General features: G+C 58.8%; 1 protein-coding gene across 4 annotated transcripts in view; it reads left to right on the top strand.

Moving 5' to 3' along the window:
* EFR3B (EFR3 homolog B) overlaps window positions 1-15,088 on the top strand; it is a 75,973-nt gene extending 60,885 nt beyond the window's left edge. For all 4 annotated transcript variants that reach the window (XM_045844527.1, XM_045844526.1, XM_045844525.1 and 1 more), the window contains exons 13-23: window positions 1,197-1,369; window positions 1,822-1,897; window positions 2,356-2,517; window positions 3,637-3,768; window positions 4,798-4,865; window positions 5,606-5,733; window positions 6,447-6,538; window positions 7,516-7,564; window positions 8,715-8,821; window positions 9,961-10,010; window positions 10,373-15,088. In XM_045844527.1, coding sequence (XP_045700483.1) covers window positions 1,197-1,369; window positions 1,822-1,897; window positions 2,356-2,517; window positions 3,637-3,768; window positions 4,798-4,865; window positions 5,606-5,733; window positions 6,447-6,538; window positions 7,516-7,564; window positions 8,715-8,821; window positions 9,961-10,010; window positions 10,373-10,478 — 1,143 coding nt within the window. In that variant the 3' untranslated portion in view covers window positions 10,479-15,088. The remainder of the gene's footprint in view (window positions 1-1,196; window positions 1,370-1,821; window positions 1,898-2,355; window positions 2,518-3,636; window positions 3,769-4,797; window positions 4,866-5,605; window positions 5,734-6,446; window positions 6,539-7,515; window positions 7,565-8,714; window positions 8,822-9,960; window positions 10,011-10,372) is intronic.
* The last annotated feature ends 287 nt before the right edge of the window (window positions 15,089-15,375 follow it).

Below are 15,375 nucleotides of genomic sequence, written 5' to 3'. Positions count from 1 at the left end.
CTCTCTCATTAATTAATTAATTACTTTATTGCTAAACAATGCTCATCGTTATCCGAGCCTTCAGCGGGCCGTGATCTTTGTCCTGGCGGAGGGTCTCACCTTCCCTCTGTAACACAGTGCGGTATCTGCGCGCACAGTAGAGGGAAGCACCACAGAGCGAGGTGTGCCTGTCTTCTCAGACTGACGCCGGGAGGTCTCCAGCCCCTCTTCCCTCCCCAGGCCCCCCACCGCATCCCTCCTCCACGTCTGTTCCAGCCCAGGCGCTCTGTCCCGCCCGCCCCCTCCTCCCTCCCACTCGTGTGTCTCCCCTCCCCTCTCCCAGCCCCCACCTTTCACGACGCTCTATGGTCATAAAGCTCTTCATGCTAACGCTGCCCGCAGCTGGTGGCCTCCTCCCCCCAGGTACCCCTGCCGTCTCTTCACGGAGTTTACTCTCACTGATCTGTGCTCGGCATCTCACTGAGGTGGTGTTCAAGGCGCAATCCGATCCATTCCCCCTTCAGGGAACCCTGAGGTTGACTGTTGATGGCGCCGGGTTTTGCCAGGCCCTCCAGGGCCTGCCGAATCATCAGAGGCCTTGTTTTATGGTGTGTGGGCTACCGCAGTAAATATGTTTTGCTGCTTTGACTGCTTTGACATCACAAAGGAAGTGCCTGTGCCAGCTAGCTTTACCCAGAGACCCCCTTGGTGGCCACGCTGGGAGAGATGTAGCCAAACGCCGTGTGTGCTCTTGGCTGCTGCCCTGTGCCCGGGCTCTCATTCCTCAGCCCAGCTGTAAGTTCTCCCACTGTCTGTCCGTTTCTCTGGGGCTGTCCCCACGCCTAGCCAAGCACTGTATGTACAGTGAGCCTTTATCAGCTGTGCCCGGACGGCCCAGAATGTACGTTCAGAGGCTTCCTGGCTCCTGCTCCCCTCCAGTGCGCATTCCCTGCCTTGTTTTAGCCACATCATGCTCCCACACACTCTCCCCATCCAACCCCATGTCTGCTGGGCTGAGCTGAGGAGGTCGCCCAGGTGGATGCCGGCATGTTCAGAAAAGTTGCCTCTGGCATCCAGGGCCCGGGCCCGGGGTGGGTCCGGACTGGGGAAATCTGGACCGGGAGATGCCAGAGAGGATGCCTGCCTCAGACCCAACCTGTGCGGGCTGCTGAGAGGGCCCGCGCTCCGAAGCACAGCCGTGCTGGGCTCCCTTGCAGGTGTCCACAGGTTTCCAGTGCAACAACATGATGTCAGCCCTGCCCAGCAGCTTCCTGGACCGCCTCCTGTCCACTGCCCTCATGGACGACGCAGAGATCCGTCTCTTCGTTCTAGAGATTCTCATCAGCTTCATCGATCGCCATGGCAACCGCCACAAGTTCTCGTCCATCAGGTGACCTTGAGGTTTCCTCCCTGTTGGTGTGTGTTGGGAGCAGACTCCTGACAGGGCCGCGCGTGCAGACAGGAGCACGATTCAGAGATGCAGCGAGGCCCACTGGAGAACCGATCACAGACATGGACCTGGGGTCCCGAGAGGGGAGGGGCCCCCGAAAGAAGGGGTGCTTGACCTGGGAGAAGCAGGTGGTTTGGAGATTTGGGAGCTAGAGAGCACGTTCTAAAGGGAGTTTCCAGGTGAGGATCAAGAGAAGAATCTCGAACAATGTCTAAGAAAAAGGGACAGGAACTAGAGAACGTGGGAGAAAGCAGAGAGCGGGCTAGGAGCCAGGGCTGGAGGGGCACTGGGGGAACGACTGATGACATCGGGATAAGGCCCGGTGGCACCACGTGGGCCCTGAGTGGCCTCACACAAGGGCTAACTAAGGTGGCCCCTCTGTCCCCGTCCAGTACCCTGAGTGACATCTCTGTCCTGAAGCTGAAGGTGGACAAGTGCTCCCGACAGGACACCGTCTTCATGAAGAAGGTTAGTGAGTGTGACCTCAAGATGCAGAGAATCCCGGGCAGACCCCGTGGGCCCTCACCTTCCAGCGCCCACGTCACTGCTGACCTCTGCCCCCCAGCTGGCCTCCTCCTGCTTTGACTGTGGTAGGCAGGATGAGCAGCAGCCGACCCACGTGGGGGTCAAGCCCCAGGGTCATGCTCATCACCAAGGCCATGTGAGGACCAGGGACTGTGTTCTGACCCTAAAGCAGTTTGGGCAGCAGCACTTGCTGCTGGTTCAGCTGGACCCCGCCGCCCCGGGTGCTCACTCCTGCACGTGTTCATGCCCCCTGGTGTCGGCTTCAGACACAGCCTCTCCCTGGCGGTGGGAGTGGGGAACACACGGCCTGCCCACCCCCGCTGACTGGATTTTCTGTCCTCCTTGCCCCTCCTGCCCCGCCCTGCCCCGTGGCCTTGCCCACCCCCTCCTCGTGTCCCCAGCACTCCCAGCAGCTCTACAGACACATCTACCTGAGCTGCAAGGAGGAGACGAACCTGCAGAGCCACTACGAGGCGCTCTACGGCCTGCTGGCACTCATCAGCATCGAGCTGGCCAACGAGGAGGTGGTGGTGGACCTCATCCGCCTGGTGCTGGCCGTCCAGGTCAGCAGGACGTAGGGGCCGGGATCGGGGGAGAGGACCTGTTATGACCAAGCACTCATTGAAGCGCTGAGCGGCAACTGCTAACACTTGTCTGGGAGCCCAGGAAAATGGTGCCTTTGGTTGGCCATTCCTCCACGAAGACCACAGACCGTGGCCTGTGGGCGAACCGCGAAGAATGCGTCATTCATGGCTTTAGCCCATTCTCAGGCTAACGGAGACCCAGGGGAGAGGGTCATTCAAACACACCCCTTAGCCCCTGGTAGTTAAAGTCTCCTGCAGGGCCTGAATGGGGCTCCAAGGGCTGCCAAGAGGGTGCTTGTAAGCCCCAGGTGACCCCAAAGCAAGTCACCCGGTTCCCAAACCTGGCTGTGCTTCTGCATCGCCTCGAGCACTTATTAAAAATCCATATTCCCGCTCCTGCCCCCGAGCCTGGGGGCTGTAGATCCGCGGGCCTCCCTGTGACTCTTCGGCGGGCAGCGGGGCGCTGCGTAGGGCTTCGGGCTTCCGGGGCCTGCCTGGGTGGAAGCCTGCTCTAGCCCCTGGGGCGTGTCCTTCAGACCTCAGAGGTAAGGGTCTCCCGGTCCTGAGGCAGACGGGCATTGTTTCCTGGCGCGTGGCAAGCCTGGGGATTCAGTGGCGGGGAGTCTTAGGCCACCCGCCTGGAGGTGCTGAGTCCTGCCAGGCCAGCCCAGACACCATGACTGTCTTCATTCCAGAACTTGAGATTCCTTGGTATCCAGTCCCCTGGTAGCTCCCACACCTTTCTCGGGTTAATGTGTGGACCCAATATAGCAAGCCAGTCCCGTGCTGCAGGCGTCATCCGGGGTCTGAAGCGAAGGCAACAGCTTGGTGACGAGGGTTGGGACAGGCAGAGTCACTGAAGCTGGAACTGCCCAGTGGGGGTTGAGGCCGTCGCCCCCATGGGTTGCTCCGGGGACCGTTCTGTCAGCTTTAACAAGGACGGCCTCTGGCTTCCAAGAGATGACGGAGCAGATGCTGAAAAGGGCTTCGCGTGGCGCGGTGGGCCGTCCCCTTACAACGGGGGAGGGGGAGGGGGCGGCCGCAGCTCCTGCGTAACTGCCCGTTGAAAACCGCAGAGGCCCCTGTGTGTCGCCGCAGGACCTGGCCCAGGTCAACGAAGAGAACCTGCCCGTGTACAACCGCTGCGCCCTGTATGCGCTGGGCGCCGCCTACCTGAACCTCATCAGCCAGCTCACCGCCGTGCCCGCCTTCTGCCAGCACATCCTCGAGGTGGGTGGGCTGCGCGGGTGTCCCCCCCCCACCCCGGTGCCGCGTCCGTCTCCTCTCCCGTTTCTTCTCCGCTGCCGAAACTTTGAAAATCTCAGCTATTGTGTCGTTTCACCCCTACAGACATCATTATTTATATCCAAAAGAACAGACAGCTTCCCACATGATTGCCCTGCTACTGACACAGTAAATCCAATGATCAGTAAGGCCTCGGTGTGACCCGGTCCTCGGGCTATCGTCCAGTGTCCTCATCTGTCGCAAAAGGCATTTTAGAACATACTGAAGTGTTTGTAGGTGGAATGACATGACGTCTAGGACTAACTGGAGAATACACTAGAAGAAGTGAAACAACACAAGAAACCTCAGCTGGCCCGAGCTGGGGGGTGTGGGGGACAGTGCTGTGTCCGTGTGCTAGAGACCACCCGAGCGGGGCAGGAGCTCCCCACCGCTGGGCTGCCGCGGGGAGTGTGGGCAGGGCCAGGCCAGACACCCTCTCGGTGGAAACAGCAGCAGCATTGCTTCCGCGCCCCGCCCCATACACCTGCCCACCGACTGTGTCCCACCTCTCCCCGTCTCAGTAGCTTCCACCTTCCTGGTCAAAAATGTGCGAAGGATGCTGAGGGAACCTCAGCACGCCCCTGTCCATCGCGACGTGTTTGCAGCTCCCCAGGGCTTGGGAAGTGGTGTGACCTCTGCTGCCATTTTGGGTTTAAAGAGAAAACAGGAATAGGTACAGAAGCGAGAAAGAGCAGTCTCTCGGGAGCTGAGTCCCCTGCATTTGGAAGATGTTCTGTGCCTATGTGTCACTGGGGAGGGCTTGCACAGACCACCCGGGCGCCTCGGGCTGCTCTGGGGGTCACTGTTGACCTGAGTTTGTCCCTCAGAAGCCCAGCTGGAGGGTGCCCTGCCTCCGGTTTGCGGGAGGGAGGGAACTCCGGGGCGTGGGCGGTGGGAGCTCTTTCCTCTGGCTGTTTCGCACTCCTTGTCCCTGCCGAGCCCGGCTCTCACCGTGTGATTCCTCCCCAATGCCAGGTGATAGAGACCAGGAAGAAAGAGGCTCCGTACATGCTCCCTGAGGACGTGTTTGTGGAGAGGCCCAGGTGAGGAACGCACCTGGGGCGTGGTCCAGGCACCCAAGGCGCCTGAGTAGAGAGTCTGAGGCGGGGGCTCAGGGTCCTGTGGGCTCCAAGGCTGAACGTGGGCCTTGCCTGTGGCCTGTAGGTCCTGGGTCGAGTCTGACCCTCATTAGGGGAGTGGAACACACCCTGAGCCATCTTGACCCTGTAGAGGGTATGCAAGGCCACCTGGGGGAGCTCTGGCCACCACGCCCATGGGAAGAAATCCTGGAGCAGCTGTTCCAGGCGAGAGCTGCCCTCAGTCCAGGGGGCATTGTCAGAGTCTGTGGGCCAGACTCCCTTCAGCATCAGGGGGACTCAAGGAAAAGGTACCCTGAAAAAACTACAGTGTCCAGCAGCAGGGGGCGGCTTTATCGATCACGGCCCACCCACGCGACAGACGATGGTGGCCACCTACGGTGGCCTGGAAGAGCAGTGACTGAGAAACAGTCACTGAGAAACAGTCACTGTAGGTGCAGGAGCCGGGCCCCCGGCAGAAGCGTGGGGGCGGGGCGATGTGCACGCCTCACAGGCGCGTGTGCGGCTGGAGGACCCTGCACCCTCCAGGTTCTCTCTGGAAAGTGGGATTCTGGGTGATTGTTTTTCCATTTGCGTCCCTGTCATTTTGCATGATGAACGTTGCCTTTGTAATAAGGAAAGCCGTTAGGAAAAATCCTCCTAGCTCCCCGCGGTCCTCACCCGCCCCCTCCCTCCTTTGTCTCCAGGCTGTCTCAGAACCTGGACGGCGTGGTGATCGAGTTCCTCTTCCGCCAGAGCAAGATCAGCGAGGTCCTGGGGGGCAGTGGCTACAATGCGGACCGGCTCTGCCTGCCCTACATCCCTCAGCTGACAGGTACGGGCTCTGTCCGGGCACTTCCGAGCCTGCCTCTGGCTTCTCGTGGGCAGGCCAGGGCCTGAGTGTGAGGCGCATCAGAGCTGAAAGACCCCGTGGAGACCTGCGGCGAGACCCTTGGGACCCCCCCACTTCTCCTCCTCCGTGCGGGGTCCCGAGAAGGGAGCGGCCCACAAGACAGCCTGGCTGGTGGGTGGGAGAGGCCCCGTGGTGCCACTCGTGGGCCACAGAGACCCCGTTCTCTGGGACGGACTTCCCGGAAAATCTTGGACAAGGCTCTTGGCACCTCTGAGTCCCAGTTCCCTCGACTGTGAGAAGACAGGGGTGTCAGCAGCACTTGCCCGAGAGGGCTGGCGGGAAAGGCACGCGGTAACTGCTGCAGAAACCACAGCCCCTGGCGCTCAGCCCCTGGGGATGGCGCCGACACGAGTAGAGACGGGCTTTCTGGTCAGAAGCAGCTTCTTTGTGCCCATCAGTGATTTCAAAGTCTTAGTCCTACAGAGCAGAGCTCACCACCGAATGGTGGGCAGAGAAGGCCGCGGCCCTCTGCGGAGTCCACCGGTCGTCTGCACGCGCACTGCGCCCTCGGAGGACCGTGGGCTGGGCAGAGGCGCATGCAGGCTTGGGGGTTGTCACCAGGGGTGTGACCAGGCTCATGTGCACACCCGGCCCCCAGGGCTGTGAACTCAAGCTTCTGGCTTCTCCTTCCCCAGATGAGGACCGCTTATCCAAGAGGAAGAGCATTGGAGAAACCATTTCCCTGCAGGTGGAGGTGGAATCCAGGAACAGCCCCGAGAAGGAGGAGGTGAATGTCTCCCCCATACACTGTCCTGGGGAAGCCCCAGGACACATCTGGGGAGTGGGGGGACCGCTCCGGCCCCCTGTGCAGGCAGGCCCTCGCGGAGCGGAGCGGAGTCCCCGCCCCTGCACAGCACATTTAAGGTCGCACAGAAAGTCGGTTTCCCAGGGAAGTCCTGTTTTCTCACTGTCGTCACGTACATCGTAGACATTTCCGTCTGGAAAAAACACTTGTGTCCACCGGCACGATCAGGGACCAGAACTAATCAGGGATCAGTGTCCTGGGCCAGGTGCCCCACCTCTGCCATGTCCCCCCCCCCCGCCCCCACCAAGGGAGCCACTAGCCTGACTAATGTCCCTCCTTGCACTTTCGTCAACGAAGCCGTTCTCCCCCGGGTCGGCTTCTCTCACTGAGGACCTCACGGAAGCGGTAGAACATGGGTGCGTCACAGGTCTCCCTCCAGGAGCTCGCAGTCCCCTGGGGAACTCCTGGGGTGCGCTCCAAGCTCCATCACTGCTTCCAGCACCCGACTGAAGGGCACACGCCCACGGAGCACCTTTGCTAGGGCTTTATTATTTCCCACCACCTTTTACAGCTCTCCAGACGGCTGGGGTCCTGCGGCCCCCGTCCTCGGTCCGGCCTCAGCGTTTCTGACTTTATTTAGTATTCACATCCCACCTGGATAATTTAATGTCCTAAGTCCTCAAAATGTTACTGGGTTACAAGCGGGGGGCGGGGAGGGGGGGAACAGAGGGTTCCTCTTGGTGAGACTCGGAGGGAGAATTAGCCTCCCCACCCCCACCTCACTTCTCCTGGGGAGCTCCCAGGGAGACCTTGGTGAGAAGGTGGGGTCCCGAAGGAGTGTCGGCCCATGGGGACACTCTCCTGCCAAGAGATAGGCTGCCAGCTACCTGAGGAAGCCAGGGCTGCCTCCTCCCGCCCTCCCCGCCTGCCTTTCTGAACACTTGTCCCCTCTCCCTCAGCGTGTGCCCGCGGAGGAGATCACCTATGAGACGCTGAAAAAGGCCATTGGTGAGTGAGAGGCCCCCAGGGGCTCCGGGTGGGGGGGCAGGGCGGAGCTGGGTCCTGGTTGCGAGTGGGCGTGTGCAGCCCCCTCTGCCGCCCATGGAGGCCAATTCAGCACAGAGGTGAGGACAGAGGCCCACGGCTTCCTCCGTCCATTCCAAACCCACCCCAACAGCCAAAGCCGCAGTGAACAGCCCTGCCCGCCTGCCAGGGACCAGCAGGGCGCCCCGTGCGTCTTAGGTCAGGTGGCCTTTTTTCTCCTGACTGCGGCCTTTAACAGTGACCCCCCGAGGGTCGCAGCCACGCAGGTAACGAGCAGTTGCGTATAAATACTCTGACTAGTTTCTGATAGAATTTGATACAAAGCAACAAGCTGACCAGTGAGGGATATGAAGAGCAAATCGTAGTATTATGTATTTCATAATGGCAATAGATGTTAAAATGCGGCATCATGTCTTCTGTCTGAATTATCGGTCAGTGAAATACTCCAAAAGAGAGAACTCTTTGGATGCTGATCACAAATTACGTCTTCAAATGCCAAGCCTTTCTTACTTTTGCTGTCATCCATGGTGCTCTTTCTAAACATAACGTGCCTCCTTAAGTGGAGAATGACGGACAGATTTGAGGCCCCTCCCCCTTTTTTCTAACTCATCTGGGATCCGAAGAGGAATACCGAGAAGCCTGACCGGCCGCACAGCGCCCTGCCACAGAGGGTCCGCGCCGGCTTTGGTGGTCCTTGTGGCTTTTCCGTCGCTGCTGTCCCTGTCCGAATCCCGCCCCTCCCCCCAGGTCCTTCCTGCTCCAGGAACTTCAGGTGATGGTGACTCCTAGAGGCCGTGCGGCCACCTGGGGCTTTAAAAGCCCAGTTGAAGGGTCAGCTCTGCTGGTTCTCAAACCCTCACACAAGGAAGGAGGTTGAGCCCTCAGGCAGAATCAGGAAAAGGTCCAGCCCTCCTTGGGCCAAAGGACAGCACCATGGAGGGCGCTGTGACGCCCTCCATGCCCACGGGCAGAGGGCAGAGGGCAGAGCCCGGCTGCGGTCACAGACAGAGCTCCAGGGCGGGGGTCCCCCCAGGTCTCTGTCCTCTCCAGCCCCTGACCCCATGGGGACTGGGGGGGAGGACGAGAGGCTGACCGACCTAACTCCGTGCTGCAGTGGACAGCGTGGCCGTGGAGGAGCAGGAGCGCGAGCGGCGGCGGCAGGTGGTGGAGAAGTTCCAGAAGGCGCCGTTTGAGGAGATAGCAGCTCACTGCGGGGCCAGGGTAAGCGAGGCCCAGCGAGAGGGGGTCCCCGGGGACCCCAGGGACCCAGAGTTGGGCCCAGGGCGGGCCTGGGGGTTCTGGAAGATCTTGGCACTTTTGCCAACCAGAAACTAGGGTTTGGATGCCGACAGAGCCCTGGCCCTACACTGTTCCCCCGTGGCCCAGAAGACGTGGCTGTTAGTCACACGGGCCTTCAGACCTCACACTTTCCACGCGAGGGAGGACTCCTGGCCCCAGCAGCTCCGCTATCAGACAGACAAGACAGACCCTAATAATCATGGTAGCCAGTGCGCAAACAGGACTGACCGTGTGCAGGGACATCTTGCGTTTATTCGCTTATTTCATTCTCCTGGCGACCGCTCTGCAGGCTGGTTCCACAGCGATGGGACCACCCACGACGGAGGAGCACAAATGTTTCTCGCAATTGATTGTATGGGCCAGGGTTTGTTAGACCCGGTGCCCATCCTCATAACAATGGGTTACAATTACAAACGCCCAAAATTTACAAACTCGTATGTTACTATACTTTTTCCTCTCCATAAAAATACACGTAATAGCCTTTTCTATGATATATTTTCTAATATACATACTTAATGTGTTTCTAACATACTATAATAACTATATATAAATACATGTAAGTATAACGCAGATTCGGGGGCGAGGCCGGGGCTGGTCATCCCCGGCCCTCGGAGTGGAGGCCCGGTTACTGAACATGCGCACAACGCACTCTGCGCGCAGACTCCGTGGAGCCGGGAGGGCCCCGAGGGAGCGTCTTCCCCAACGCGCCGATTGTGCACCAATGCTTCTTTGGGGGTCATGAAAGAGCTGGAAACAGCCCTGAGCCTCCTGACTCCAGGCCCAGCAGGCCCCGCCTTCCCACTTGGAGGAGCTAAGGGTCCTTCAAGAACTGCCTCCTGAAGCCCTCGTGGTGGTCCCGGCCTCCGTGTTGTCCCCAGCGGGCTGGCTGGGTGGCTCTGCCCGACCTGACCTCACAGCCAGGGGCCCAGACAAGACCGGGGACGTCCCCATCCTGAGGCTGCACTGCCCCGACCCGCAGTGCGCGCCCTGGACAGGCTGGCCAGAAAAGGCCGGCAGAGGGGTGGGGCGCGCCGGCTCACCCTGCCTCTGTTTGTGCCTAGGCATCGCTGCTGCAGAGCAAGCTCAATCAGATCTTTGAAATCACCATCCGGTAAGTGGCAGCCCTGGCCAGCCCACCCCCCCGCCCCCACAGTCCAGCGTTGGGCTCCCCCTCCTGAGTCTTCCTCTCACACTGGTCTGCAGTCCTCCCTCTCTCCCGCCTCTGTCTCCAGGGCTGGAATCAGCCTGCCAACTCTCCCCAGAAAAGGAAATCGAGGCTAGGAAGGACAAGCAGCAGCTCAGAGAACCGGGGGAAAGAGCCAGGGGTCCTTGTTTCCCCGGCAGAGACTTTACTTTCTAAAGCAAGAGTGTCACTGCAGAGCCTGCGGTGAAGCTGTAGGTTCTAGAAGGACTTGAAAGGCATGGGGTGGGACCCCGTCCTCAGCCCTTGCCCTCCGTGTGTCCCTGCCCCAGGCCCCCGCCGAGCCCGTCCGGCACCATCACCGCAGCCTACGGCCAGCCTCAGAACCACTCCATCCCCGTCTACGAGATGAAGTTTCCGGATCTGTGCGTCTACTGAAGTCCCAGCACGGAGCTCCTGGGAGGGGTGGGGTCTGAGGGAGCGGCTCCCCCTCACCCCCACCCCTACTGCGTGCACATCTCACTGGGGTCTCAGAAAAGGTCACCTTGGCGGGGGCAGCCCCTTCCCAGCTAAGCAAGGGGGAGCCCCAGGCCCTCCCACGTGCCCCTTGTCTTCCCTGAGGGGACCGGCCACCTGCCCCTCTGGGCCCATAAGCATCTCACCTGTGCCCTGCAGTCTCCTCCTTTGTGCCACGGGGCCAGTAACTGTGGGGCGTGTGAGGTCCTGAGAGCTCCCACGTGGTGTGACATGTGAAAGGCTTTCGTGGTGTGGGGGTGGGAAGGGCACAGGTGCCATCTCCCTGACCCCAGACAGGGCCGAGTGGAGACGCAGTGCTCAGAGAAAGCGTGGGCTGCAGTCGGGTCGGAGCCCCACTGTGGGAGCTGGAGGGCGGGGTGACTGTCTCCCCCAGAGCACCCCCTCCCTCCAGTTCCGAGGCCCCCAAGTCCCCAGTGTCTCTTCCACTCTCCTGCTCACCCTGCCAGCTGTCTTTTCGTGATTCTCTCTGTTATTAATTAATGCTGAGCCCTTACACAGGAGCTGGGGTGGAGATATCACAGCAGGTGTGGGGGGGGGGCGCGGTGTAACAAAGGAGGGAATGAAGGTCAGGCAGCTGCTGGTGGGGGCGGGCTCTCCCCAGGTTGGGCCTGCCTCACACCCCACCCCCCACCCCCTCGGAGGAACAGCAGGCAGCAGGGGTAGATGCCTCTGCAGCATCTTCTGGACTCCTTTGCTCAGAGGGAGCTTGCTTGGCACTCCCATGGTTCTCCCCCTTCTGGATGTTTCTCTGAGTTGAGCTCGCTCTCTCCTTGTTACCTTTCTTCCTGGGGAGCCCGCCGTGTTTCTACAGCCTCTGGGTTGAGGGAGGGCAGCTCCAGCTAATCTGGTTCTAAATGACTGGAAAAGAGGCGGAACAGCCAGGCCCAGGCCTGCCCACTTCACCCCTTAGTGAAGAGGCCCCTGGCCTGGCCGGGCTGCAGGGGGAGGGGATGGTCGTGGGGGCGGAGCTCCTTGGGACTCAAGGATGTCAGAGGTCCACCTTTCCGATGTTTCATTTGAGGAAAGAAGGATCCAGCACCTGATACGGGAATGATTTTTTATGTTTATTCTTTTTACTCTTTGGACAAAGTCTGACCTTAGTGCCAACTCCCAAAGCTTCAGGCCTGGGGACAGCAGTGGAGGTCGCTTTGGGTTTTCAGTTTCCCCTGAGTCCCGTGGGCCTGTCTGGGGGAGGGGGAGGAGGACGAGCCGGGAGGCTGCCTGCCGTGCCCTCTGCTTCCCCTCCGCTGTCCTGGGGCCTTCGTGTCTCCAACGGTCCCCCCCACCCCGGGCTCCCCCACCACCAGCAGCACCCTGTGGCCCCCAGTAATTCCTCTCTTCCTGTGAAACTCCACTCACAGTAAGGTGTGAATAGCCAAGTTATTCTTCTGTGGGGAATTTGTTTTTTAGAAAGAGAGAGTGAATCAATTTCTTCACCCAAAGGAATCCCTTTAGGGTAGAGTTGTAGGCCGTGTGGGCGGGGTCAGAAGGGCTGGACTGTCTGCTGAGTGGGCGGCAGGCTTTCTGGGCGAGGGGGTCTACCTCTGCAGGACTCTGCACAGACCCACAGTGAGGGCCTGACGATCCGGCAGATGGGTGGATTTTCTCAAGTCGGGAGAAACTTAGCATATGCCTTTCCCATTATGTGGGCAGTGATCTCTTGGGTTAGGGGGCTTTCTGGCTCTAGTTCCTTGAGTTTTCCCCCTTGGCCGCTGCCTCTGGCTCTGGGCCTGCAGCTTCCGTGTGGCTGTCAGGATTCAAGGCCCCGGGGGCCCGCTCCTGCTCCCCTTGTGGCTCTTAGCTAATGCCCCACCCAACTTTACAAGCATGAACTGAGAATTCTCCTTACTTTAATATCTCCTTATTAAGAAATCACATTTCAAATAACTTGGAACGAATTTGAAGGCAAATAACCTTGGGAAGAAACTTCACAGGAAATCTACGTCTTGAGCCACCTGTACATCTTTCCTTGCAAATCCTCCCACCCGTGTCCCATGCTTGGCTTTGATGGAATACCCTGTTTCTTTCTTGTGCCTCCTTGACTGTAGGGTCCACCCCCATGGCCACTGCCCCCTGCGCCCTGCCCTGGGGACCCTGGCTCTGCGGGGTGGGGAGCATGGCCCTGGGGCCTCTTTCGTCAGAGCCAGCCGTAGGACCAGAGACACACACAGGTCCACTCAGGTGCCTGTCCCTCAGCCCCGCCCTGGGAACGGGGCGCTTTCTTTGTGCACTCAGCGTCTCTGTCCTCTGTCCAGAGCAGCTTTTTCATCTCGTCACAGCTGCCTAGCAAAGAAGTGTTTCTTTGGGAGAACTGGCTGGGTTTTTTTTTTGTTTTGTTTTTGTTTTTGTTTTTGTTCTTGAGTGCCCTCTTGCTAGTTTCAATTTAAATCTGCACTCAGTCCAGTATTAGGCTGCCTGCCAACAGGAGGCAGGACCTGGGTTCTGGCCAAGGATGCCTCAGAACGAGAAAGCCGAAGGTGTGTGTTAACTCAGGCAGGCAGTTAAATAGCAAATTAAGCAGTCTCCTTCACCAGCGTCCTTTCGCCCCTGCAGAGGCCCTGGGAAGGGACGCGAAGCATCGTGTGCTGGGTGCCCAGACCCTCCGCCCAGCATCCACCGCTGCCTCCTGCCTTCCAGGCCCCGTAGCGTCAGACAGCGCTGTGTCTTTGACTGACCCTTTTTTAGAAAAAGATTCTATTTATTTTTAGAGAGAGAGGAAGGGAGAGAGACATCAATGTGTGGTTGCCTTTCACACCCACCCCTGCACTGGGGACCTGGCCTGCAACCCTGTGAAGATAGGCATGTGCCCTGACTGGGAATCGAACCGGTGACCCCTTGGTTCTCAGGCTGGTGCTCACCCCACGGAGCTACACCAGCCAGGGCTGACTGGCCCTCTGTGCTACCCTCCTCTGTTGTGATCTTGAGCCAGCAAGCCCATCCAGACCAGCTGCTCCCCAGAGCCCTGAGCGCTCTTGCTTCCCAGGCAAGGGGTAGGCTGGCTTGGCACTCTGCCGGCAGAACTTAAGAGGCAGGAAAGCATTTGAGATTTGGAAGTTCCATTCATTTGGTTGAGTCATGCCCGTGCATCAGAAGCAGGTCAGCAGGAGGCGCCAGTGCGTTCCTGCAGGCTCCTCCCGTTGGCCTCACAGCAGGGTCCCCAGTGCCCTGTGTCTGTTCCCGTCTCCTCTCTCTGAAAGTGGAAATAAGTGATTTCTTGACTCCTAAATGCCTCCTCTCCAGAGAAGGAACCCAAGCAGGGCAGGAGAAGAACTAGAAAAGTCGTCAGGTACTCCCCTCTGTCCAGCCCTCCAGCTCATACACCAGTGCGAATGGATGAGCCGTGGAAAGGTGGGGCTGGGACTGACCGAAGTGCTTGAAGAAGGTCAAGACTTGAGGGTCACACACATGCTGCCCTTTGCCCTGGATGTTCTGGGTCCCAGAGAACGGGTTTCAGCTGGCATAAGAATTAGAACAGCCTTAGAATTCCTTTAAACGGCTCCAAGGCCAGACCTCCAGGCTTCTGTGCAGGCCTCTGGGTCACTATACCTTCCAGTTGCTCTTTCGCTGTCCCCAGTCCTTCTGACCTGGGTCAAGAGTGTCATTGAGAAGCGAGGCTATGTCTCCCCATTCCTCTTCATGACCATGAACTGGCATGTGGTCATCTGGGGGCCCGTGGGAAAGAACCAGACCAGAGCTGTTAGGCTGAGCATGAAGTGTGAAGATAGAAGAGGAGGTCAGCTGATCGGGGCAGGCCACGCCCCCTTCCCCTGACCCACAGGCCTGGCAGGCAGTTGTGCTGAAACAAAACATCTTCCTTATCCCTGGGAGACAGTTTAGGTCAGTGTGCTGCTTCTTCACCCTATTAACCTTAGAAATCTGCTGGTTAAAGTGGCCCTTTATCCCAAATGTGGCGTCATCTGCCGAGTGGGGAAGGGTGGTCATGGACCTGGCCAGATGGGAAGCGAGGAGAAGACACAAGGGCTGTGGCTGGGGCTCTGTGGCCTGCTGGGGTCAGAGGGCAGCTCTCTGTGCTCTCTCTGCACCAGCCAGGATGACCAGCACTTTTCTGCAGGAGATCCTAGGGCCTCGTCACCTTCCCCTGTTGAGCTCCTCCTCCACGACTGCTGATTCCGGCCTGCGGAGTGCAGAGCCGTGACGCCACACAGGCTGCAGCTCACGCAGTGTAACATGTCAGTGTGCGCCTCGACCTTCAGGGCCTGGCTGAGAGTGTGTGTGCCCGTGTGTGTGCATGTGTGTGCAATGTAGTTCCTAGTTGACAATGTATGTATATAACAGCTGACGTATTTATATGGGGGTGAAGAATTAGTGCCTGTGGCGGTTTTCTGTGTTTTACACTCGTTGAGTCAAATTAGTTTTAAGGAAAGGGAAATAGAAGTGGGAGGGGCGGGCAAGTGCAGGAAGAAGGACTCTTAGCCGGATCATTCTTTAGGACTATTAGTCGTGATTTCCCAAGGAGCCTTTATGATGCCCTTTTCAAATAAATGTTAATGTTGTCACCACATGCTTGTCTGTTTGATTTTTTTTTAAAGTAAATGGGTTTTGGGGATGCAAACAGGATCTGGAAATACCAAGATTAACCACTGACATTTAGTGGGGGAGGATGAGGCCCAGGATTCCCAGCATGGGGGCATCCTCCCGGGGAGGGTGGGGCCACTTCCTCATTATGGTGGGGGAGACCTTATCTGAGGAACCTGGCATACCGACTCCTCCTCCATCAGGGCATTCCTTTCATTGTGAACTCCTGTGGCATCAAAATAACATGTGTAAGCACTGCACA

Source organism: Phyllostomus hastatus, unplaced genomic scaffold (assembly GCF_019186645.2).
Source record: "Phyllostomus hastatus isolate PE091 unplaced genomic scaffold, TTU_PhHast_1.1 phas_contig_402, whole genome shotgun sequence".
NCBI lineage: Eukaryota > Metazoa > Chordata > Mammalia > Chiroptera > Phyllostomidae > Phyllostomus > Phyllostomus hastatus.
This window is presented reverse-complemented; position numbering and strand designations above follow the sequence as displayed.